This window comes from Felis catus, chromosome E1 (genome assembly GCF_018350175.1).
Source record: "Felis catus isolate Fca126 chromosome E1, F.catus_Fca126_mat1.0, whole genome shotgun sequence".
Taxonomy (NCBI): Eukaryota; Metazoa; Chordata; class Mammalia; order Carnivora; family Felidae; genus Felis; species Felis catus.
In genome coordinates, this window is record NC_058381.1 from 35,548,826 (window position 1) to 35,572,558 (window position 23,733).

General features: G+C 57.8%; 1 protein-coding gene across 1 annotated transcript; it reads right to left on the bottom strand.

Annotated features, from left to right (window-relative positions):
• Window positions 1-7,412: 7,412 nt before the first annotated feature.
• Window positions 7,413-13,558, bottom strand: DLX4 (distal-less homeobox 4). The gene is made up of 3 exons (XM_019817715.3): window positions 12,537-13,558; window positions 8,881-9,077; window positions 7,413-8,639 (listed from the first exon to the last, which is right to left on the bottom strand). Exons 1-3 carry the CDS (start codon window positions 12,790-12,792, stop codon window positions 8,391-8,393), a joined length of 702 nt encoding a protein of 233 aa, XP_019673274.1. The 5' UTR covers window positions 12,793-13,558; the 3' UTR covers window positions 7,413-8,390.
• Window positions 13,559-23,733: the final 10,175 nt, after the last annotated feature.

A 23,733-nucleotide genomic window follows, 5' to 3' on the forward strand; every position in this document is an offset into this window, starting at 1 on the left:
TTTATTTATTTTTGAGAGATGGGGGGGAGCACGAGCATCGGAAGGGGCAGAGAGAGAGGGAGACACAGAATCGGAAGCAGGCCCCGACGCGGGGCTCGAACTCACCAACGGTGAGATCATGACCTGAGTGAAGTCGGCGCTCAACCAGCTGCGCCACTCAGGCACCCCCTCTTGAGTTTTCTAGGTATACAGTCAAATATCGGGAGAAAGGAGTGGTTTTAGAGGTGCTTTTTAGCTTAGTAGAAGGAATTCTGGGGCTCTAGGAGGTATAACCTTTTGTTTTTTGTTTTTTTTTAATTTTTTTTTCAACGTTTATTTATTTTTGGGACAGAGAGAGACAGAGCATGAACGGGGGAGGGGCAGAGAGAGAGGGAGACACAGAATCGGAAACAGGCTCCAGGCTCTGAGCCATCAGCCCAGAGCCCGTCGCGGGGCTCGAACTCACGGACCGCGAGATCGTGACCTGGCTGAAGTCGGATGCTTAACCGACTGCGCCACCCAGGTGCCCCGAGGTATAACCTTTTGTGAATACAGGAGTCAGGGGCCTCAGAGGCATTGGCCCTGACCCAGGCAGGCGCGGATGGTCTCACCTCTCCAGGTACCTTCTCATCTGGGGTGCCCAGAGCACTGTCCAGGGAGCGCACTCAGACATCCCCACCCTTTGGCCAGCCCTCTGCAGGACTTCCTTCCTTCTTCTCAAAGCAGCTCTGATCCAGCCCACCACTCGTGAGGCTGTTTCTGCAAGGCATTCGGAGCACGGTTCCGCTCACAGCTGGAGATCAACAGGGGAGCAAGGGTGCTTGGGTAAGATCTCTTATGGACAGAGAAGGTTTTTCTTGCTTGGCGGCCAGAGACAGTGATAATAATTAATCCTCCCGGAATCCTAACTGTATTATCATAATACCATTTGTGTCTTAACTCCTTCCGTCCTCACAACAGTTCCTTGAAGAAGACCATGCTATCATTATCTTAATGTTGCAGTTGAAGAAGGAGGTTAGGAAACTTGCCCAAGGTCACAGAGTTGGGTTTGAACTCAGGCCCCGGCTCTTTACTATTTTGTGTTCCTGGAGATGGAACTAAACTCTTCACCACTACATGGTAAGCTGGTGAGTCAGAGGAGGATTTAGGTGGGTGGGGGGAGAGGGCCACTTTGGGCACCAGACTGGTATGGCCGAAGTGAAGAAATAAGTCACCATATCCCCTGGCCTGCTTGGTATATTTCACAACTTACCAGGAGACACTCTCCCCGTCTCCATGACCTTCTGAGATATTTTGATCATTATCCTCACTGCACAGGTGAGGAAATAAAGACCCAGGAAGGTAAAGTGACCTGCCCAAGGCCTTTGAGCTGCATGCCTGCATTCCAGAGACTCCGTGAAGTCTCTCTGGAGGAGACAATTTTTCTTTTTCGAGGGGCCGGGAGGAATGGGCCGCTAAGGGGCTGGGAGTGGGAAGGATCCCGAGCCAGGGGTGAGTCCCAGGGGGAGATTCAGGCTTTGGAGAGGGAGGTAGGAGGACTCGAGGAGGTCACAAGGGGTGGACGAGGAGGTCACAAGGGGTGGACGAAGCCTGCCTTGGTGGACCCAGCTGATCCCCCTGGGCTTGGAGAATGTGACAGGAGCCCAGCAGAGGCTTGTCAGGAGCCTCCTGCAGCCTGGCTTCCCCCAGGATCTGTTGGCGCAAAGAATTCCCGGTGGCTCCAGGGCTGGGAGGAGGAGTTTGCAACAGGCCCCGGCTTGCAGAGACCGAGAACGCAACTGCCGGGTCCAGGTCCGGCGGAGAGGAGGTCTGCCAGTGTGGCGGGCAGTGGGAGGGGTGGGACCTGGGCGGGAGTCACCGTGCCCTCATCCACTAGCAGGCCTCTGCTCCTCCGCACACAGGCACTGAGGCCCTCCTCTCCAAAGAGGACGGGAGCGCCAGGGTTGGGAGAGAGGTGGTCAGGCAGAGGAAGGAACCACTGAGTGGGGGAGCCCCCAGTCTGAGAGGGGAGGCCAGTGCCCTGTTCGCTAGCAACCTAGTCTGAGGGAGGAGTACCAGTCCCGAGGGGTCAGGCAAAACAGGACACAGAAGGTGATCACGGGAGTGGGCTTCTAGGCCAGCCGAGGGGATTCCCGAGCAGAGGGGGAAAGAATGAGGTCCCCCCCGGGGGAGCCTTGAGATGTAAGTCGGATAATCTACATGCCATGCCCCGGGCCTCACGATTCGATTCGGCTCTATGTTCTTCAGGAGCTTGATGTGGGGAGGACAAGAGAGTGGGGGCCGCAGGCCAGAGTGGAATCCCTCACGCTGGCCAAAGGGTCTTTCTTCCGTCGGACCCCCAATTTAACCGAACTTTAAGGGGGATGGTTCAGAGGAAGCGGAGAGGAGTGTATTCCACGTCTATTCTATACAGAGTGGCTCCCTCCCCTGGAAATGAAGTAATCTCTCCATTTTGGGGCCAGAGAAGCCGAAGGCCTGGCACTGTGAGGCATTGAATCAGAATCCTTGATGTTTGGAGGAAGCTTGGAGCCGACTCCTTTCCCTTCCTGGACTGGCCAGACATGTCCCCCAGGATGCCAATGGGGCTGCGTACCTTAGAGTCATCAAGCTATGGGGCTGGAGAGATGCTACTGAATGCATCTACTCTGATGAGGGAAGCAAAGCCCTATACTCAGGAGCTCCCAATCTGATGGGAGACAGGGGTCTGCCTGACAAAGCCCCAGACTGGAGTGGAAAGTGCTGGTAGGCACATATCAACCACTAGACACACACACACACACACACACACACACACACACACACACACGGGATCTGGCAAGAGCAATTATCTGAGTTTCAGAGAGGGTATGTAACTTGCCCAAGGTCACACAGCAAGGAGTGGCAGAGCAGCACTTTCCTCATCAGGCTGTGATCCCAGCTCCCTCTTTGCTAGCTGGAGTTGCCCTCAGGGCTGGTGAGCAGAGGGATCAGTGAGGCGTATTGGAGAGGACCGTCTTTGGGGTCCTGGGCCTTGGCTGGAAACGCTGGCCGTGTCTGGGAGCCATGGGGTGTGCCAGGAAGGGCTAGCCCGCCCGGGAGCTCTTGCCAGAGCTCAGGAAAAGAAGGAGGCAAGCCTTCAGGGAACAAAGCAGATAAAGTCATAATAAAATGATCGGGTTTCTGTGGCCCTTCAGTCTCCCTCCCCAAGGGCTCACCGGGGAAATACTCCCCGAAAATAGGAGACAGAGAGCTAGCAGAGAGGGCCAGAATGAGAAAAGGGTGGGAGAAGAGAGAGAGAGAGAGAGAGAGAGAGAGCAAGAGAGCCATCCCCACCCCACACGCACTCACAGCCGGGGAGGCTAATCTGTGTATTTCTGGGTGTGTTTCACCTCGTCTCTGCATGTGTTAAGTCCCTGTGCCTCTTCTTGGTTCACCCCTGTGTGTGGCGAGGATGTAACCTGTGAGTGTATTTCTCTGTGTGTCCGTGCACGGCCCTGGCAAGGCTCCACGCACGTGGCCTCACGCGTGCCTCTGTGCGCGGCTCTGCACACCGCAGCGATGCGGCCGTGTGTCTGCCTGCCTGCGTGTGCACCTTCTTCAGTGGAAATGTGTGTGCATGGGGGGAGTCCCCGGGGCCGGGGTCCCTGCACCTGCCTGGCTCTCTGCACTGTCTGCGGCCTTTGTGTTTCGAGAATTGCGTTGGAAGGGACTTTAATTCCCTCCTGAACCCGTCTGTGCCGGCCAGGAAAGGGGGGAAGCAGAGGCATGGACAAGAGGTCACTTGTCCCTCTCTAGGAAAGCCTTTTGGCTTTTCAGCTTGGAAGGGAAGAGGTGGCAGTCACCCCATAGTCACCGGGGACTCAGTGGCTCCCCCCCCCCCCCCCCCCCCCCCCCGGGACCCACAGGCAAGCTTCTCAGAGAAGGGGTGGGGCAAAGGCTGGAGCAGAAAGAAACCAGAGCTGGAGATCTCTTCGCCCAGCCTTGCACTGGGAGAAGCAGGGAAAGAGATAGCAGAGAAGGGAAGGCATGGGAGAGAAATACTTTGTGGGCCACAGAGTTTTTCTTTTCCACCATAACTGCTAAACTATTACTCACCTCGTGGAACAGGGGCTCCCAGGGAAAGGGGGATCCTAGTCCCTTGAAAACCAGCTACCTGTGGGCAGGGCTTAGAGGGGTCTTTGCAGAGGCCTGAAGCCACCCTCACCGCCTGGTCTTAGCTCCCCCCTCCGCCCTTCGACCTGTAGTCCCACCCCCACCCCTTCCTAGGCCGCAGGAATCCCGGTAAGGAAAGGGTTATCCAGGTGAATTGAATCGGGGCGGGAGACACCTGTAGGATGCTTTTCTGAAGGAAGAGGCTTCAGTGGCCCTGAGGACAGAAAGCTGAGAGGAGATTTGCCACGACAACAATGGAAAGAATGGAGCTTAGACTCCCCCCCCCCCCACCCAACTAGCAAACAGCGATCAGGGGAGGAGAGAGAGTGGGTGTCTCATCACCTCCTTGGAAGCAGGAAGTCAGTGTAGCCTCCTCTGGCTTTTCCCCTCCCTACCCACATGGCTTACGCTTTCAGGGTTTCAGGGGGAAGGCCTGGATCTCCAAGACCCCGTCTACACAGGCCTCAGCTACCCGGATAACATTCCATTGACTCTGGATACAATCCCAGAGGCAAGTTCAGGCATCCAAACTCCAATGAGGTTTGGAGCTGAGTAATCAGCTGCTAGGGCTAAACAGACATTTTGTGGGGGAACAACCAGCTCCCCACCCCCACCTTGCACAGCAGATTTGGGGATGGGGGAGGGTCAGCCTGTCACTCCGTGGCTTCCCAGCCCCCTCCCACCACCCCGTTCTCCTACTTCCCACCTGCAAGTAATTTGGCCAATGGGAGGGCAGTTAAGATTGCAGTGTGGAATCCCTCTAGATCTGTGTGCGTTTGGTGGGGAGGGGCTGCCTCCTCTCCCCCCCCCCAACCCCAGACCCCGAGTGCCCTTTTCCTCTTCACAGCAGCAAATTACTTATAATTATCTCACATTGAAAACCTTCAGGAGCTGCTCCCCAAATTGCTTTAATTGAATTAATTGAATCTCATTTTGTTGGGGGAGAGAATGGGGGGGCGCATCTTAAAATAGCATGTGGGGAGAGGGAAGGGAAGCCCCCAGTCAGCTTTTCCCGTGGCGGAGACCCTTGTAGGTGAGAGAGGGTGCCCTGGCCTCCCGGTTTCCATTTTCCAGCCTCAGCTGATTTCAGATGCCCTTTTGCATTTAGGACCTTGCCGGTGTCCTGCTTTCAAATGGTGATGACAAGGAATGTGTGCCGTGCTCCAGCCTCCGGGCCCCCTTCCTCCTCCCTACCCCCAGGAGGCAGAGAGGTGAGAGGTGAATGGATGGCAGTGGCAGTCTGAACTCACCCCGGCCGTGACCCCTCCTCCCTGATAATCACACGGCAGCTATAAATGCCATTTGTGAAGCGCGTACTAAGTTCCAGGCACCGTGTCAAGCGTGTTACAAGCACTATCTCATTCCATCATCACAGCTACACCGGGAAGCAGGTCCTATTAGCATTCTCATCTTAATGGAGGAGGAAAACCAGGCTCACAGAGAGGTTAAGTAACTTGCCAAAAGCCACACAGCAGAGCTGGACTCTTTGGAGGCCAAAATCCCCATTCTGAGCCGATCAGTTTTATCCCCCTCCCCCCCCTCCATTACTGACCCAATCTTCTCAGAGGGGAGTCTTCACGGGAAGGAACCACAGGTTCCCCTTCTACAGCTTAGATGGCTTGAGGGAGGTGAATGGAGCTCATCCTCCCCTGGGGTTTCAATCCCACCATCACCCAGGAGCCCAGGGAGACTAGACCAACTCCCAAGGGGAAAGGACTCCTGTTTCCTTTGGAATGGTCCGGTGGATGGGGGTAGGGAATTGGGATGGGGGGGGGGCAGCCGGCCTCTGGCTGGGAGAGTAATTACACTCCTTCTGCTACTTAACTTTACAACCTGGGCTGTTGTTTTAACGATGCGACTCGTGTTGGGCTGTCCAATTAATCTCGCCTTTGGAGGCTTTCCGAGATGGGGCGGTAGATCTTATCTTGGGTCTGTGGAAGAGGAGTGTGCAGCCTACAGTGGGAGGAACAGCCGCCCTGAGGCCTCGTGGCCTCAGAGAAGCCCTGGGGAAGGGATCTGCGGCTGCCCCCTCCGCTCCTGTGGACTGGGGCTAAGAGCTGGGAAGGCACGGATGGGGAGGAAGAGGCAAGTGTTTCTCCTCTTGGTGCCCTCAGTCCTCACTCCTCCTGATCTTGGCTCTGGCGCACCCCATGCCTTTGCCATCCCCAGGATAGCACTCCATGGTGTTTTGGTGAGCGGGGGAGGCCACTGACCCACAAGGGGCCTAGGAGGGGCTGATCGCAGCCCCCCCCCCCGGGGCGGGGGTTCCACTGACTTGCTGACTTGCGTACCCCCTCTACCCTACAGAGACTCCAATTCAGGCTCCTCTCTGGGGCCAGGGGGGTTGGCTCCAAGTGCTTGAGTGGGCTTTTCCAACGAGGGCGGTCCCCACTTCGAAGTGCTTGGGAACAGGTTTAGACAGTAAAGGGAAAGATGACTCTGGAGCTTTTTGCCTGGAATTGGAGGCTCCTCCCCCAATCCCTCAGGCCAAGCTTGGGCTGGATTCCCTGAATTATTTGCAGCCCTGTCCTTGGGCCTCTCTGCCACTGGGTGCTGTGTGTGTGTGTGTGTGTGTGTGTGTGTGTGTGTGAGAGAGAGAGAGAGAGAGAGAGAGAGAGAGAGAGAGAGAGAGATGGGGTGTGGAGGCCATGAATCTACCGCTGGGTCCAGGCTGAGTTGAGGGCCCTGACTATATGCCCGTATTACTTCCTTTAACCAGGCGCTTACCACAAAAGTGGCTGGACATTTGTCTGGCTCCCCCATTTGCCCGCAGGGTCTGCCTCAGTCACCTTGTATCTCCAGGATCTCACAGAGCAGAGGCTTCACCAATGTTTGTTGGATGGAGAAGTCCAGTTCCTTCTGGGATTTTCTTCTCCTCTCCCTCCCCCTAGGTGGGCTGGGGCCTTTCCGCCCCAAGGAGCACCCTGGGAGGACTGGACTGGCTCAGTGGGCGTGTCCTGTCCCCAAGAGCAGGGAGCAGGGGCTGAAGATGGGGCAACAGGGGACTGCGAAGTGCCCCCGGCTCCCTCCAGAACCGGGCCAGGGGAGAATTTGCGAGTGAGGACCACTCCGACTTGGGTCATTCCCAGTATTAGCATCTTCCAGTTTCACACTGGAGCGAATGAAAATGGTCATCAGAACGTTCCAGAGCTACAAGCACAGAGCTAGTTAGGGGTAGAGGCAAAACTAGTATCCCATCCTCTAGGTCAGGGCTGGAAGAGTCAGACAGGAGGCAAGAGAGAGATGAGCAAGCAACCCCCACCCCCGGAAGTCAGGAAACAAACACACTTCACAGCCAGGGCCCGGGTTTTTATACAGATTTAATCTCTGAAAGCTCATGATGTGGAGGATACTAGATCGGTTATAAATAGGAGCGGTTCCCTCGGACAGAGACAGCAGTGAGGGGCTGAACTACCAGCCCACACTCCCTGTTTGGGGGTGTCTCTCCTTACACTCATCCAGAGAGTCTGCTTGTCCCCCATTCTCCCCAAAGTGTCGCCCTACTGGGTTTCCAAGAGGATGTGAGTGTGGGGATGATGGGTATTAAGGGTGGGAAAGGCGGCGATAGGCTCTTAATAAATACCCGTTGAATTAAAAGGATAATCGGATCCAGTATCTACTAAAACTGAATAGACACAGGAAAAAGAAGGCTTTTTTTCTTTCTTTCTTTCTTAGAAGAACAGCTTCAATTACCCATAGGTCCACAAGCCACATTTTCAGCATCGCTTCCTCGTCCCAGGGGGGTGAGGCAGTCTATCTATCAGTCATGGGGGTAACGCGCTGACCTCCAGGAAAAATCGGTGGAGGGTGGGAGGGACTCGGTGGTGGTCGACTTGAAGACACCGGATGCCCGCTTCACTTCCGCTTCTGCTCGGAACAGGGTTGGGCAAGGCGCAAGGCGCACAAAGAGGAAAAAATACTCAAGTGTTTCTTGTTGGTGTTGCCTCCAGGCTGGCGGTAGGCTGCAGTCCAAGGAAGGGATGGGAAGACTAGCGGTCCTGTGAGGAGTCTGCACTTCAGCCAGTGACTCTCCCTCCAGAGCCTCCGATCAGCTGGAGGGGAGGTGTCCAGTCTATGGTAGTGGTGGGGGGCAGTGGTGAAGACCAAAGTCCTTGATTAGGCTGTTTGGGTTACAGGGAGACATCCTTTTTCTTCTCTAGCGCCTTTTCCTCTTGAGAAAACCCATCTGGAGCTGGTTTCCTCCAGGACCAGAAGGGGTGCAGGTGGGCTGGGTCCTAGGCTTTGTGGAGGACGAGGGGCCGACCCACCCTTCCTGGGACTCACATCATCTGAGGTGGGGCCAGGACATCTGGGGAGTGATGCTGATACCAGGCCCCAAAGCTGTTGCTGTAGCCTCCGCCACCGGTGGGCAGGGCCCCTGCCTTGGGTAGATCCCAGAGGGATGGGAGGGGTGGGGAGCAGGGAGACAAGGAGGGGGCTCTCCCAGGGAAGTCCCCTTCCTGTCCTCCAGAGTTCTGCTTCAGGAGCTTCTTGTATTTGGAGCGTTTGTTCTGAAACCAGATCTTTACCTTTGGGGAGAAGAGGGGAAAGGATGGAAGGTGAGGAGAAGAATGCGGGTGGAGGGGTGAGATCCAGGGAAAGGGACCCAGCAGTGGCGCGCAGGCCCCTTGGGAACGTGCCCGGAGAACTGTGACAACGAGGCTAGGGGGCTCCTCAGCCTTTCAACCCTCCCCCCACCCCGGAAGGGGTGAGTTCCCAGAGACCACATCAGGGGAAGGCTAGCTGCAGGAAGGATGGGGCCGGCCTCACCTGGGTCTGGGTGAGGCCGAGCTGCGCGGCCAGCTGGGCCCTTTCGGGCAGCGCCAGGTACTGCGTGTGCTGGAAACGCTGGTTCAAGTGCTGCAGCTGCAGGCTCGAGTAGATGGTCCTCGGTTTGCGGAGCTTCTTGGGCGGGGCCTGCGGGCGCTGCTCCGAGGGCTCCGGGGACAGCGGCGGCTTCTCCGAATCTGGGGGGCGGCACAAGACGGTGTGCGTGGGGCGTTGAGAGGGTCGGACGCGCGGCTTCCTGAGCTCATTTGCATCTCGTTTGCATGTAGGCCTCAGCTAAGCAAAGGGCGCGGGTACCCGGCTCCGCCCTCCTCTACCTTCCGCTCCCCGCCCCCTTCAGGCGCCACGCCCACCGCGCGCTAGGACGCGGTTCTTGCCCTCAGGGAGCTCCCACTCATGGGTCCTGTGACCCTAGGAAGTCAGCGCCAAGGGACGGAGCGAGGGTACAGGTGGCGCCAGGGCCGGGAGGTCAGAGTTCAGGCGGGTGCGGTGGCGCCAGCTCGGGGTAGGGTGGGGCTAAAAGGCTCGGTCGGGGGCTGGGCTGAGGCCTGACCGGGGCAGGGCATTCCAGGCCGAGGGAACTCCAGAACAATGCTCAGAGGCCCGAGCCAGTGTTTGCGTGGCAGCCTCCCCGCTGCCGGGGGTGGGGAGGGTGGGGGTCGGAGGGGCCCGGCCAATTGGGCCTTGAAGCCAGGATGAGCACCCGCCCCCCGCCCCCCCACCAGCATCCGAGAGTGGAAAGTGCCCTCAGGGTTTGCCATCCCCTATTGCGAGGCGCAAACCTCAACCCGAGGTGCACCCTGCAGGGAAACTGGCCAGCCCTCTCCTCCCCCCGTGGCCGGCTGGCTAGGGGAGGCGGCTCAGGGGCTGTAGAAGCCCTGTGGGAGTGGGACAGCCCCCTCCCGCTCCCCGCTACACTCACAGAGGGGTTCACCGCTCACGGGGAAGGTGGCCCAGGTTCGCAAAGCACGCAGCGCCGGCCAGCGCAGGCCCTTCGGGCCGCTGCAGGATCTCGCTGCCGTGCTGCCCCGTGAGATCTGGTCGCCTCCTGCCTCCAGGCCCAGCCACTCTAGGAATCTTGGCGGGGGAACAGCGGCCCTAGAGTACGGGAGGTGCGGGGCGAGGGGTCCTCCTCTTCACGTCTGAGCAGCCCAACCTGCGCCAATCTGCGGGGGCACCCTGGGATCATTCCATTCGGGTGATAGGGCTGGGAGGCCCAAATGACCAAAATGCTCCCGGGCTCAGGGCAACGTTTGCAGCTTTCCACTCGGGGCTGCCGGGCCACTTCAGCCGAGAGAGAACTTGGCCCCGGTGCCCAGACGCAGCTAATGTCGGCTTGAGTCCCGCACCCTCACCCCGCCCCTCCTTCCTCTGGTCGTGCTCCCCCCGACGTGTGGTTCCCCGCCCTGGGCCGGCCGCGATGACCAGGTGCCTCCACCTCCCCCGCATCCCTCACTCAGGGCCCCGGGCGTTGCGGGCTTCTCAGATCCACCCCCACCCCGACCCCCGCCCCTGCCAATTCCCAGAAAAACCGTTGGGTTTCCGCTCCCCGCCCGCGCCTGTCCGGCCTCCCCTGCTTTGACCCTACCGCTCGAAGCCCCAGGCTGGCCGCCCAGCGACCGACCACCCGCGCCTCTCCGGCTGCGGCTGCGTGAACCACGAGGCTCGGGTGGTGACGCAGCGCCTAGGAGGCAGCCCCCGCTGCTGCTGGACTCCCCCAGCCCTCGGTGCCCCAGCTCTCCCAGAGGACGCCCCTCCAAATGCCTTCCCCCGACAGCTGCCCTTCTCCACACCAGTTGTGGCAAGTCACGACTGGATCTGCCCTGGTCGCGATTATGGAGCCCAAAGGCCTCCCTGGAGGCACCGCCGCCGCACCCGCCGGCTCCCAGAGCTCCCTTGGAGCCAAACCTTCCCCTGCAGCGCGGGTGGACACACGGTGGGGCAAAAAGGAGGGCTCAAGTCCTCTCTCACACCTCCAATCATTCGGTCTAGAATGGGCAAACCCACCAGTTTTCGGGAGGAAAAACGCTACCGTCTAGTCTAAGCACGTGTATGGTTTTCGTTGGATCCGGGGAAATTCTGTAAAGAAAAGGAACTCTCCACTCTCTGGCCCTTAGACCAAGTAGAGGGAAGACAAGGTGTGTGGAGGACAGGGATGACAATACTAACCCTGTAAACAATCCTCTGAAGGACGAGGCGATCTCGTTCCCACCCGGCCACACACACATAGACACAAATGTCCCATATGAGCATATACTAAAGGGAAGTCCAAGGGATTCATTTATAGAACCTAGGTCATTTGTATAAAACAAACAAACAAACAAACAAACAAACCTCCTCCCAACTGCTCCTCCTTTAAGGAGGACAGACACAGCAGCCTGGGAGAGGCAGCTGGCGTCCGTGCACAGAAGGCACTTTACTTTGGGGGCTCTGAGGAAATTCTCTAAAATCCTCTTTTCTGGCCTCATGCAGTGAACACCAATCTGCAAGGACTAAGTGCCTGGAAAAGAGGCATCCACACCCGGTCCCAGGGCCTCAGCTTGCCCATCTGTAATCCAGGAGGTTGAGCTCCCAAATCTTTAGGGTCACTTCCGGCTCTGATGGTTTATGAGCTCATGTGTTGGAGTAACAGGGAAAGGGAGAGAGATGTCCTGGTCCTGGGCTGGCACAAGCAAAGGCACCCAGTAGATGTGCATCCTTGGAGGAGACTGTGCTAAAGACAGTTAGGTGGGGGGGCAGGGAGGGCAGGGGACCTGAGGTCTAATTTGGAGCTAGTACGGATCAGCATATACAGTTGCACGGGTTCTGCCCAATAGCGGGCCCAGGACCAGGAAGACAGGCTGGCTAGCTCCTTGGCTTCTTTGAGGCCTTGCAGTGAGCACTTTCTCAGGGACTCAAAGTTGCTCCAGACAGCAGGCAGTGGGCCCTAACCTGTCCCCCACAAGGGCAAGGGGTGGATCCTTCACCAGGAAGGATCTGCATCAGGATCTATAGCTAGAGGCGGCCTGACCCACCTGTGGCTACATTCTTAGAACAATAGGTGGTGGGGTCCTAGCCCCAGATTCTTCCTAGCTGGAAGGCCAGCTCCCAGCCTCCATCAGGCATATTCAAGCACCAGCCAAGGGAGACGGGGAGGGGCCCCCAAATAAGCCCCCACTTCCACTGTCCTCCAACTGGGACCGCACTTCCAATTGTCTGGCTTGGGCTGGAGCACTGCTTTCGGAGACAAGACAAACCCGGAGAGGCGACTTGGGGAAGGGAAGGAGTACACGACGGAAAGAATCCTGGGGCAGGGGCTAGGCACCCACACCCACATCTGGATTGTTTCAGTTTTCCGTTACACGTAGGTGCACACCACCCCGCTGCTCCAGGGGGTGGGTAGGGAGCCCTGCCGCCCGGCTTCACACAACTGCAAATCGAAACCAGGTCGGTCTTGAAAGGAGACCTAGATCAACTCGCCCCCGCCCCTCCCCCCTGTCTCCCGCCCCATCCCTTCGCCCTCCCCCCACCCCCAGATCCCCTGGAATCTGAGTAAGGTCTGAATCCCGCTAGCTGCGCCCAACCAGGCGAGGGCGAAGTTTAGGGACGCAAAGGATCAGGACCCCAGAGGTGGGAAGAGCTGCGGCGCCCGGACTTACCTGCCTTCGGGTCCTGCTGAGAAGGCGCCGCTGGTTGCTGGCAGGGCAGGTAGGAGTCTCCCGGAGTCGCCGGCGCAGTGTAGGAGTAGGGCAGGAGGTGGCCATACGGCCCAGAGTAGGGCAAATCGGCGGCGACTGCGGTTGCGGGGGACAGGCCAAGCGGGTAGGCAGCCACTACCGATGGGACAGGGGCGATGTCCGGGAATATGGCTTTGGAGGCGTCCCGGCCAGGGAGGGAGCAGGGCAAAGAGGTCATCGCGGCCGGGGCCGGGGCCGGGGCCGAAGGGCCTAGGCCATGGCCCGGCACGTAGTCCGCTCCCTCCGCCAACTCTCTCTTTTCCGAACCTCGGGCGTTGGGACCGGATGAGCCCCCCAGCCAGCCTCCCGCACACTTAAGATCCCGGGGAAAGTGTCTCTCTGTGCCTTTTCCAGCGGAGAGCGCGCGCCTGGGAAAGGGGTTCCGAAGGGGTGCCCCCCATGGCTTTTCCCCTCCCCCCTAAATCCATGGGGGCCCCCCTCGTCTCGCTCTTGGGTTCGGTTCCCGGGACCCGACGGTGGCACCGCCCACTTAGACGCCGCGGATTGGCTACCGCACGCAGTGACCTCACGGAGGCTGGGGCCGGGGCCCGCCCCCCGGGGCAGCCCGCGGTAGGGAAATTCAGAACCGAGAGGTCCGAGGGGCGGTGCACACGCTCCAGGCCCAGCTGCCTCGGGGTCTTCTCCAAGAGGGATACCGGGGTGGCAGGGCGACTGGGGCAGTCTGGGAACCTCGGTCTCAATGGAAGAAACGCGAGGGAGCTGGCGGGGCCGGGATGGCCCAGGGCGAAGGGAGCAGCGCAGTAGCCGAGGCGCTTCGGCTGCGGGGGCTCAGGGGACCCTCCGTCGCGCTCTCCAGCTCCTGGGGATCTGCACCGCGGTTCTGATGCCGCCGCCACCAACCCGCGGGGGAATCGAGACCAGACCGCCCGCGCCGGCCGCTTATTCAGCACGTCGGAATGCGTCGCTGCTGAGCCCCGGCAGTTTGTTGGTAAACAGACGCCGGGTCCGGGGAGGTACCGCCCCGCGGCCAGCCTGCCCCGCACGCGCGCGGCGCACACGCCCCCGCGGGGCGCCCTTGGCCTGACACGCCGCGACCGCCGCGACTGCGCCTCACCGCGCCCCCACCCCCGTCCTGGCTTCCGCTTCCGGCAGGGGCCCCGGTGCGCTTGCGACAGCGCAGCTCCAGCGGGCCCCCGAGGCCGCTGGAGGGATCCGCCGTCCTGGCTTCGCCCGCGCGGCGCCCCGCCTTTCCTGGCGCCGCGTGAGGCTGAAGTCTTGCACGAACCGGGACAAAATCCGCGAGGAGGAGGAGCGTCCACTTTGATGGTTCCTCTGAGAGCGTAGGAAACGCGGCAGGCCTGTCCTGGTGGCCGCATTTTCCAGTCTGTGCAGGACCTGCCTCTAAACTTGGCCGCCCAAGAACTTGACGGGCAGGTGTCCACGTATACGAGTATCTATGGCCACAGGTAGGCAACTACACATAGGCTGGTCCATTCAATTACAACATATATGCAAACACACAGGTGTCTACACTGATGTTCGTGATCTCCGTGAACAGAGAGGTCCACTAACGGATCTGCAAATACAGAGTATAGGCTGTGATGTGAAACACATCTACGTGCCCAAAGATAAAGAGCGATATCCCTGGAAAAAAGCACGATCCTTACCTCTTTGACTTCGCACAGGTCAAATTGCCTGTGTGCACACTCAAGAATGCAGAAAACCCACGCATATAAGCATTTACACAAGTGTGGCCACCCTCTGAGTGATAACTGTCCACACATATCCAAGCTGCTTCATGTTAAGGGGAGAGACAGTTACACCCCCAAACTCAAAAGTCCTCACAGATTCCACAGCATACCCCCCCCCACACACACACCTTTTCTCCCCTGAGTACACAACTCAGACGCGCATATGCGTGGCTGTACACACATACTCGCTCCATCAGGGCTCAGAGCGAAGACAGCAGTCTTAGAATTGGAGAATAGGCGGAGACCCTGATCAGACAAAGAGGGAGGCTTAGAAGAGTGAGAGAAGGAAGGCACTGGAGGGTGGCCAGGCTCGGAGAGACAGAAAGATCAAAGACGGGTGCTGGGGTGGTTGAGCCCCCCAGTCAGGTGTCCCGAGGGGAGGATGGGCAAGTCAGCTTCGAACTGGATTCCCTTCTGGAATGGATAGAGATGCGTTTTTCCAAGAAAGCCTTTGGATCTGAGCTCTCCGCCCTGAAGCCTTGGAGCTTCAGGCGAAGCGCAGATTCCTTGTCTGGGCGGCTGTAGAACCGATTCCCTCTCATCCAACAAGGTATGCAGGGTTGCTCAGTTGAGAAATGCTGTTTTCACACGGGACCACCTTTTCCCCCTTCCTTCCCCAGCGCCAGCCTTGCCGCTGCCTCCTTAGCGCTGGGGCTATGCACTTACGAGGATATATCCTTCCAAAGCTTTCTCTCTTCCACCACTGCCTTCTTCTGGAAGGAGACAGCCACACCACAGTGCCGTGGTGGATTCCAAGGATGGCATCTCAGGGCGTAACAAAGGGAGAGAATGCTCTCTGGAGTGGAGCTGGCTGTCAGGGAAGGTTGTACAAAGGAGGTACTTTTGAGCTGGAACTTAAAGAACGAGTAGAGGGACATTTTGTCCCGCAGTCACGTACCCAGAGTCCCTTCTGTGCTGGACCTAGCAAGAAAAAAAAAAAAAAAAAAAAGGCAAGCGTGGGTTTTCTGGCAGGCCTTGGTAGCAGTTGACTTTGGGCATCCTCCAAAGCTAGGATACCCATCATGAGAGCCTCTCCTAAACTCCCAGGGGGCTTCCTGAAGGGTCCTCATTTCTATGCAGTGGTAGGAAACACCCTACAGCTGTTTCGAATTTATAAAACACCTTCACAAAAAGCCCACTATTATGATCCTCAACTTACACATGAGGAAACCTATGCCTCCATCATCACCTCTCTCTTCCGGGCTCCTTTTGAACACGCGGCTGGAGGGCTTGGAGCTGGGGCACTTGGTTAGGAAACCCCGTGTGTTCTCTCCGGATGCAGCCTCTCAACCGACAGGTCCCCTCCGACTGGCATCCCATCTCGCCATCCCAACCTCGGGCCTGGGGGGAGACAGGAAAGGTGGAAGGGGCCGGGATGAGGGCTAGAAAGGGCTGTAAACGTTGTGTTCCAGAAGCGAGGAGGGGAGGGCCGGCCTGAGAAAGCTTGAGGCCTGGGTTTCCGTCGCGCAGTTCGTACACTCGCTGGCTGTGATAGCCTGGGTGGGTCATTGCCCATCTCTGACACTCGTTTTATCCGAGGGACAAAGAGGGAGCTGCCCTTGTCCCTTTGCTTAGCACAGCCCTTGGCCATTTGCTTTAGAATGGATTGCAAAAACGGAAACCCCCAAACGTAATAAAACCAAGAAGGAGGAGGAGGAGGCAAGGCAGGCAGACAGAACAAAACGGATGCTCTCCTGCCACTACTAATACTTCAGCCCCTGGCTTGTCACACAAGCTCAAAGTGGCTCTCCCAGCCTTTTCTCCCACGCAGCTCCCCTCCCTTAGCAAAAGGGGCCTGCTTGGAGAACCCCAGCACCGGAGTGAGGCAGCGGGAAAAGACGGTGGGGTCCCCAGGGGGACACGGGGCCCCCCTGGTCTCAAGAGCCAGCCAAGGGTCGGCGACGACCTGATAGATCCGTGCAGCATAGGGTGGTTTGCACGCTCTTTGTCAGTTGCCTTGGAAAGAAAACGCAATCCCAGGGGATCCTGTAACGTTTCTTTGCCTAGAATAAATACCCCCGGCGGTGGGATGTATGCCTTGCTTGAGGGACTCTCCCCTCCAACCGAACCGGTGCTTCTCCCTCCCGGAGGGGCGGGGGTTCACAGTCAACACCCCAACACATGGTGGGTGCGTGGGGCTCTCCGCATCGTCCCTGGGCTCCCTACGTGGCGGGCTTCTGCGACGCTGCCGGGGCGCTGGGGTCTAACCCGGTGCAGACTCCACGCAGCACCTGTATGAACCTGCTCCGGGGAATAGAGGTTCTACCGGACCCCAGTCCTCCGCCCTGGGCGGCCGTCGCGCGATTATCCGCGCCCTCTGTCCTCCATCCCACCCGCGGTCTCCAAACGAAATCTTTGTTGGGTCCCCTCTGCTCTCAGCGGAATTTAAGTCCGATTTGGCGAGGTTTTCGTACTAACTCGTTGAGGGGAAACTTTGTGAATTATTTGGTTTGGCAGGGTCGGGGGTGAGGATTCCTCCCTCTGCTCCGCCGTGTGCTCGGTGGGTGAAGACCCCACGTTTGGCGACGCCCGGAGAAGGCACGGTTGGTAGAGGCCTGCGTGCCCCGCCGCACACACTCCGATTTGACTTTTCTTGGAATTTTGAATGATCTCTTTTCTTCTTTACGACTGATCAGTGAATGAGCGCTGGCGCAGGCGGGACTGCGGGCTGCTGACTGAGGTCAGCCAGCCCCGCTGGCCGTGCACTTGGGGTTCGCGCTCACCTGCACGCTCCGTGGAGAGGTTCCGCGGAGCAGGAATGACCCTCCCCACCCCCACCGCCACCCCCACCCCCACTATCATTTTCCACATAACTTTATAGAAGCAGGGGGAGGGGAGGGAAGAGGTCTCAGGGTCTGCGCCCCCCTTGAGATTTGGGCACTGCTCGGCAGACGACACCCACGAGTCTTCCTCTCGGCCCCCAGGCACACTGTCCTCCCGTCGTCGTCTTTGCTTTTCTTCCAAACGCCAGCCTCCGCTCCAGGAAAAGTCTCCTATTTGGAATTGACCGGGACGTTTAAAGTGCACGTACATAGGAAGTCACCAAACACGTTAAAAACAAAACTATGGCCACTCTCGGACCAAGTACCACAAGCCCCCCCAGCCCCGCAACAAAGGAAACTGTTAACCAAAAAAACGGAGCGGTCTGGAAGGTGCGTTGGAGGCGCCGCCCTGCGCGGCCGGATGTGGCCGCGCGGGAGCCAGATGTGGCGCGATGGGGGCCGCGGGGGGCGCCGGGCGGCGGCCGGAGCGCGGGGGTTCTGGCCGGTTGTCCGGGCTCCAACCCCGGCCTGCCCGGGGGTGGAGCGCGGGCCCCGAACCCGGCGGAACGACCGCGGCGCTAAGCGCCAGATGCCCGCACGCGGAGAGCCCGCGGGAGGCCCCGAGGCCAACCCGGCTGCAACGAATCCGCGGCGGCCCGAACGAAGGCGGCTCCGCCGGGTTCTGCAGAGTTTTCCAGACCCGGGCCCGGAAACTTGGGCGCCCCGCCCAGGTCTCCCTCGCCCGGTCCCGGGTGGAAGGCGGAGGCAGGACCTGGCGGGAGTGACAAAGCTCACCTGGCCCGCACGGTCGATCGGAGCGGGGGGGGGGGGGGGGGCGCAGCCACGCACATCGTAGCACAGAACACACTCCTGTAATCCAGCAGCCACAGCACCCAGCCCGAGGCAGCCACAGGACACCTGCCACATACACACGACCGTATCACACAGACACAAAATGCCCAGCGCACAGGTACACACACACAGGACATTACACTCGCTCAAGACTCCCCGTGTTCAGCGGAAGATCTATGGGGGTGGGTTGCTGCGTTCACTTTCTCACGCCCTACCAGACCTTTTGGAGGTCCAGACTGTTTTTCTTTCATCAGAAAAGGGTAGGTCCAGGGGCGCCTGGGTGGCTCAGTCGGTTAAGCGTGTCCGACTTCAGCTCAGGTCATGATCTTGTGGTTTGTGAGTTCCAGCCCCGCATCAGGCTCTGTGCTGACAGCTCGGAGCCTGGAGCCTGCTTCAGATTCTGTGTCTCCCTCTCTCTCTGCCCCTCCCCTGTTCATGCTCTGTCTCTTTCTCTCTCTATTAAAAATTAAAAAAAAAAAAAAAAGCCGGGGGGGGTGGTAGGTCCAGTCCCTGAATCCTAGTCTGGGCTGCAGAGTCTGGGAGAAGGGCACAGCCTTTGCCTCTGCTGGGCTGGGCTTGCCAGAGTGAGGTGAATACTGCCTCGGGAGGAGGGCTGGCCACGTGGGCACCTTAGACGCACCTGCACCCCCACCCCCAAAATGAGAAAACTGATCACAAGTATAAAAGCCGCAGAAAACAAAAAACAACCGCACCCTTTCCCTCTGTGAACAGCTCGGCGGGGCTCCCGGTGTCAGACCCGGTGTGGGGGAGGGTAGGCAGGGGGAGGATATGGAGGGAGAGTGGGAGGCAACTGGGTCCCACCCCCACTCTTCTCCTCTCCTCCAAACCCTCCCCCACTGGCTCAGCTATGGGGGGTGGGGGTATTAAGCCAGCAGCCGGGGCCCAGGCCCCCTCAAGTGTGTTTAAGGAGGGGGAGGTGGCCCCAACCCCTCTTCTGCCGGCATCTACCTTCCGTCCTCAGTCACTCTCATTCATTCCCTTTGGAAAAGGGCCACACACTGGAAATTCATCCACTGTTGTCTGGAAAAGGCTGGAGAACAAGCAGGGGGGGGGGTGGCAGAGGAGGGGGAAGGGTCTGTGCTTGCGCAGTGTCGTGGGGGGCCGTGCACTGGTCCTGGCCTCCTAGGGGAACCGAGCTAGGCTGCCTTAGCGGTTTCCAGCTTCTCAGACCAGTTTGCCCTCCCTGCCCCTAAAGACTCTTCTCAGTTTAGGAGCTAACCCACACCTGTCCAACCTCAGCCTTGGCTGAGGGACGGCTCTCAAATTCTGGGGGGAGACAAGCCCTCCCCAGCCCAAATTCTGGGTGGAATGTGCCCCAGAACTAGTGGGGAGGGGGGAGCCCGGCCCCACACCCCCATTGCCACCCCAACCCAATGGGGCACTGGCTGCCTCAGATTCTGTCCTCAGGAAAGCATACAGGAGAGCCAGGTGGGGGCTGTCTGGCTGTCTGAAGCACGGGAGGATCCTGAGGGAGGCGCTTCCTGGAAACACCTCTGAGGAACCTTCTGGAGCCTTGGGGGGATAGGGGAGCAGCAGTGATCTGAGGCCCTGTGTCTTGGGTGGCACAACAGTAATGATCATAATAGATAACACCTTTAAGTGTTTTCTATGTTCCAGGCACTATGCTAAGCCCTTACACGCATCATTTCATTTATCACATCCGTGACGTGTGACGTAGGTATTCATATTATCTCTACTTTACAGATGAGGAAACTGAGGCACAGAAAGATTGAGTGACTTCCGTAAAGCTAGAATTGGAATGGTGGCCAGCTTGTCCTCTTAACTCCCGTGGAGTTGTCTTACCTGGCCAAGTTCCACTCAGCAAGGGCAAGAGGAAAGGCTGAGGAGGCAGAAGGGACCCCAGGAAAAGAACATCCTCTGCAGAATGGTGGTAGGAGACATAATAATATCAACAATGGCTAATATCTATTGTGGCCTTGTGCACAATCCTTCACATGCATCTCTTCACTGAAATCTTCAGACAACCCTTCAAGGGAGTGCTGTTATTAGCCCCCATTTTACAGATGAGGAGACTGAGGCACAGAAAAGGGGCGCGCAGGGTCCACGCTCGCCCGATTGGAAGGTAAAAACGGGAAGAAGGAGCTGAGACAGAGACAGGGGGTTCTGCACCGTGGAGGGCCTCAAATGCCAACCAGGAGCTCAGAATGGGGCTGTGGGCGGTGGGGAGGACGAGGGTGGGAGCCGAGAGGCCTCCCCGGAGCATCTCGGGTACCAAAGTGCGTTAGGGAGGGGAGAGTCAGGTGGCAGAGAGCCCAGTTAGGAGGCTGTTGCAAATACAGTTGGTGGCAGAGGCGATGGAAAGGAGGGGAAGTGTTAGAGCGTGGCTCAAAGGGAAACTCTCCTGGGCCCGGTGACTGTACCAGAAGAGCAGAGAGGCAAGAATGACTCTGAAGTTCCTGGCCTGGGCAACCAGGGGAGTCTGGGGAAGAAGCCGTGTGTTTGGTTCAGAGACTGAGGCATAGGATGGGCGGACGGACCCTGGACCAAGATGCTAGGTTTGGATGCTTCAGCAGACAGCAGCCACTTGGGTTTCCCTCCTTGGCCCCTGCCCAGGTGTCTTTCCCACCCCCTCCCCCGCTGGGGGGAGGGGGGGAGGGCCCTGCCAGAGCACAGGGGTGAAACTTGCATATATGCAGATGTATGCAAATGACAACAACCCAGGCCGGGCCCAGCGCCAAAGCCAGGGGAGGGGGAGGGCCGCCCTAGCCCTGACTCACCCTCTGACACGCAGCCTGGAATGCCACCTCCCCAGCTGGGTTTCCTCCAACTCGGGGAACTTGCTCCTGGAATCACCCCGAAGCTCAGGCCCAGATCACAAGCCCAAAGGACCTGGGGAAGCTAATTCTGGGGGACTGCTGCCCCTCAGATATCTAGATATTCATGGCAAAGATGCCTCTCATCCTCTCGGTTCTCAAGAACTTCAGCGAGTAACTGAGCTCTGGCCTCTAGCACTGAGACCGTACCCCTCCCGTCTGGCTGGACCATGCAGCCTACTTCCAGCCCCTAAACACTCACTGCATGCAGTTCAATACCCTCTTTTTAAGCACCTACGAGGTACAGGGTCTGTGCAGGGCACGGTGGGAGTTTGGCCTAGGTCCCACCCCACAGTGAATTAACACTGTGAAAAGAGATATATAAAAAAAAGGGTGAATTAAAACACACATGGGTGGGGGGGGGAAGGAATACTAAAAAACTAGGTACTCAGGTCAAGAAGTGACCTTCCCTGGGGCGCCTGGGTGGCGCAGTCGGTTAAGCGTCCGACTTCAGCCAGGTCACGATCTCGCGGTCCGGGAGTTCGAGCCCCGCGTCAGGCTCTGGGCTGATGGCTCAGAGCCTGGAGCCTGTTTCCGATTCTGTGTCTCCCTCTCTCTCTGCCCCTCCCCCGTTCATGCTCTGTCTCTCTCTGTCCCAAAAATAAATAAACGTTGAAAAAAAAATTAAAAAAAAAAACAACGTAAAAAATGTTTTTCCTGCTCTGAGTTTTAAGGAGCCATTTTGTCTTTTCAAGAATTCTCTACAATAAAAGGAAAAATAAAAGGATGGACGTTATAGGGGAACCGGAAGAAACGAGGAGACCGTGGGGGAGCAATGAACCTCGCATTTTCTATGGTCAAATCTAAATCAATCTATGCATGTTATAGCTCAGTAGCAAGTGTCTTAGAAAAATTAGTAAAATCTAAACGGGTAGTGAGAGAGTAACCGAAAAGAAATGCTAAATAAAGACTTCTGCACCTCTGCCTCATGCCATAACACAAAACAAATTCCAGGTGGGTTAAGACGTAAATGTAGGGGCGCCTGGGTGGCTCAGTCGGTTAAGCGTCCGACTTTGGCTCAGGTCATGATCTCGCGGTTCATGGGTTCAAGCCCCGCGTCAGGCTCTGTGCTGACGGCTTGGAGCCTGGAGCCTGTTTCCGATTCTGTGTCTCCCTCTCTCTCTGCCCCTCTCCCGTTCATGCTCTGTCTCTCTGTGTCCCAAGAATAGAATCATACTGTACGTAGGATTCTTGCTTCCCTCTTTCGACAGTTTGTGGCTTCTTTTTTTTTTTTTAATTTTTTTTTCAACGTTTATTTATTTTTTGGGGGACAGAGAGAGACAGAGCATGAACGGGGGAGGGGCAGAGAGAGAGGGAGACACAGAATCGGAAACAGGCTCCAGGCTCCGAGCCATCAGCCCAGAGCCCGACGCGGGGCTCGAACCCCCGGACCGCGAGATCGTGACCTGGCTGAAGTCGGACGCTTCACCGACTGCGCCACCCAGGCGCCCCACCAGTTTGTGGCTTCTAAGACATGTTCCCCTGACTTCCTCGGCCCAGACCGTAACCACCCTCCCGTTTTCCCAGAGCCTGTGTTCCGCTGCATCGTCCCTCTACCGTGCTCTCCGGAAGGCTTGTCACATGAGGGCAAGGATGGGGTTTTCCGTCTCAGGGAACACAGCGTCCAGCACAGGGCTGGGTGTTTAATAAACGCTCAGTACACGGGCACGGAACGCATGAATGAAGGTGAGTGAAATGGTGTACCTGTGTTTGCATTTATAAGAAGTCCCAGGGGCAGGGGGGCTTCTAGGAGGCCAGAGGGTGACATTCAGGGGGTAGGCTTCTACCAAAGGGCCTCGTCTCCCTTCCTCCCCTCCCGCTGCTCTTCGGGGGTGAGAGGCTAGAGCATCCCCTATATCCTGGCCCTTTCCACAGCACGGCCGGGCGCCATGGAGAACACACTAGTTTGGGAGCCAAGCAGACCTGAATTCAAATCCCACCTCCACGCCTCACTGATTTGGGCAGAAAAAAAAAAAAAAAACCCTCCCTGTGCCTCAGTTCCTCATCTATGACATGGAATGAGAATAAGCCCATTTTCACAGGGTTGTGACGATCCAATGAATGACTGACTGGCACAGAGCAGGTGTTTTTTGTTTTTTGTTTTTTAATTTTTTTTCAACGTTTTTATTTATTTTGGGGACAGAGAGAGACAGAGCATGAACGGGGGAGGGGCAGAGAGAGAGGGAGACACAGAATTGGAAACAGGCTCCAGGCTCTGAGCCATCAGCCCAGAGCCTGACGCAGGGCTCGAACTCCCGGACCGCGAGATCGTGACCTGGCTGAAGTCGGACGCTTAACCGACTGCACCACCCAGGCGCCCCCAGAGCAGGTGTTTTATATATGTTCTCTCCCCTTCTTTCTCTTGGTTCCTTTGGCCCACCCACAAGGAATATGCGTGTCCCCATCACTTCATCTACCTGGAGGGCACCAGAGCCAACCTGAGACGCTTTTCTTCCCAGAGGACTTGGTGATGGCTGGAGGTGTCACTCCCAGGACAGGAATCTGTAGGGCAGAGACCCTTCCTTCCCCAGCCTCTCATCCTCCCCGCGCACTGACCACTGAGGTGTTCAGGGCGGCCTTCATTCTCCAGCTAGTCCAGAAGCCACCCTCGGCTCCTCTGAAGTTCAGGGCTACTTGTGAGGGTCTGCCCCTTGGCGGCACATGGACTACTTCTTTGACACGGAGGCTCTCAGTTGATCCTCACCACCCGGTCAGGTGGGGCAAGTTATTGCTGTCCCCATTTTGCAGATGAAGAAACCAATGCCCAGAGCAGCTCAGCGCCTTGCCCGACATTTCACAACCCATAAGGGGCAGAGGCTGGGATTGGAGCGCCCCCGCCTCCTGCCTCTGAGGTGCTCTGGGTTTTTCCAGAGCAACCCGGCTGTCTCTGAATGGGTAAAGGAAGAGACAGGGACAGAGCTGTCAGCAACTGACTGTT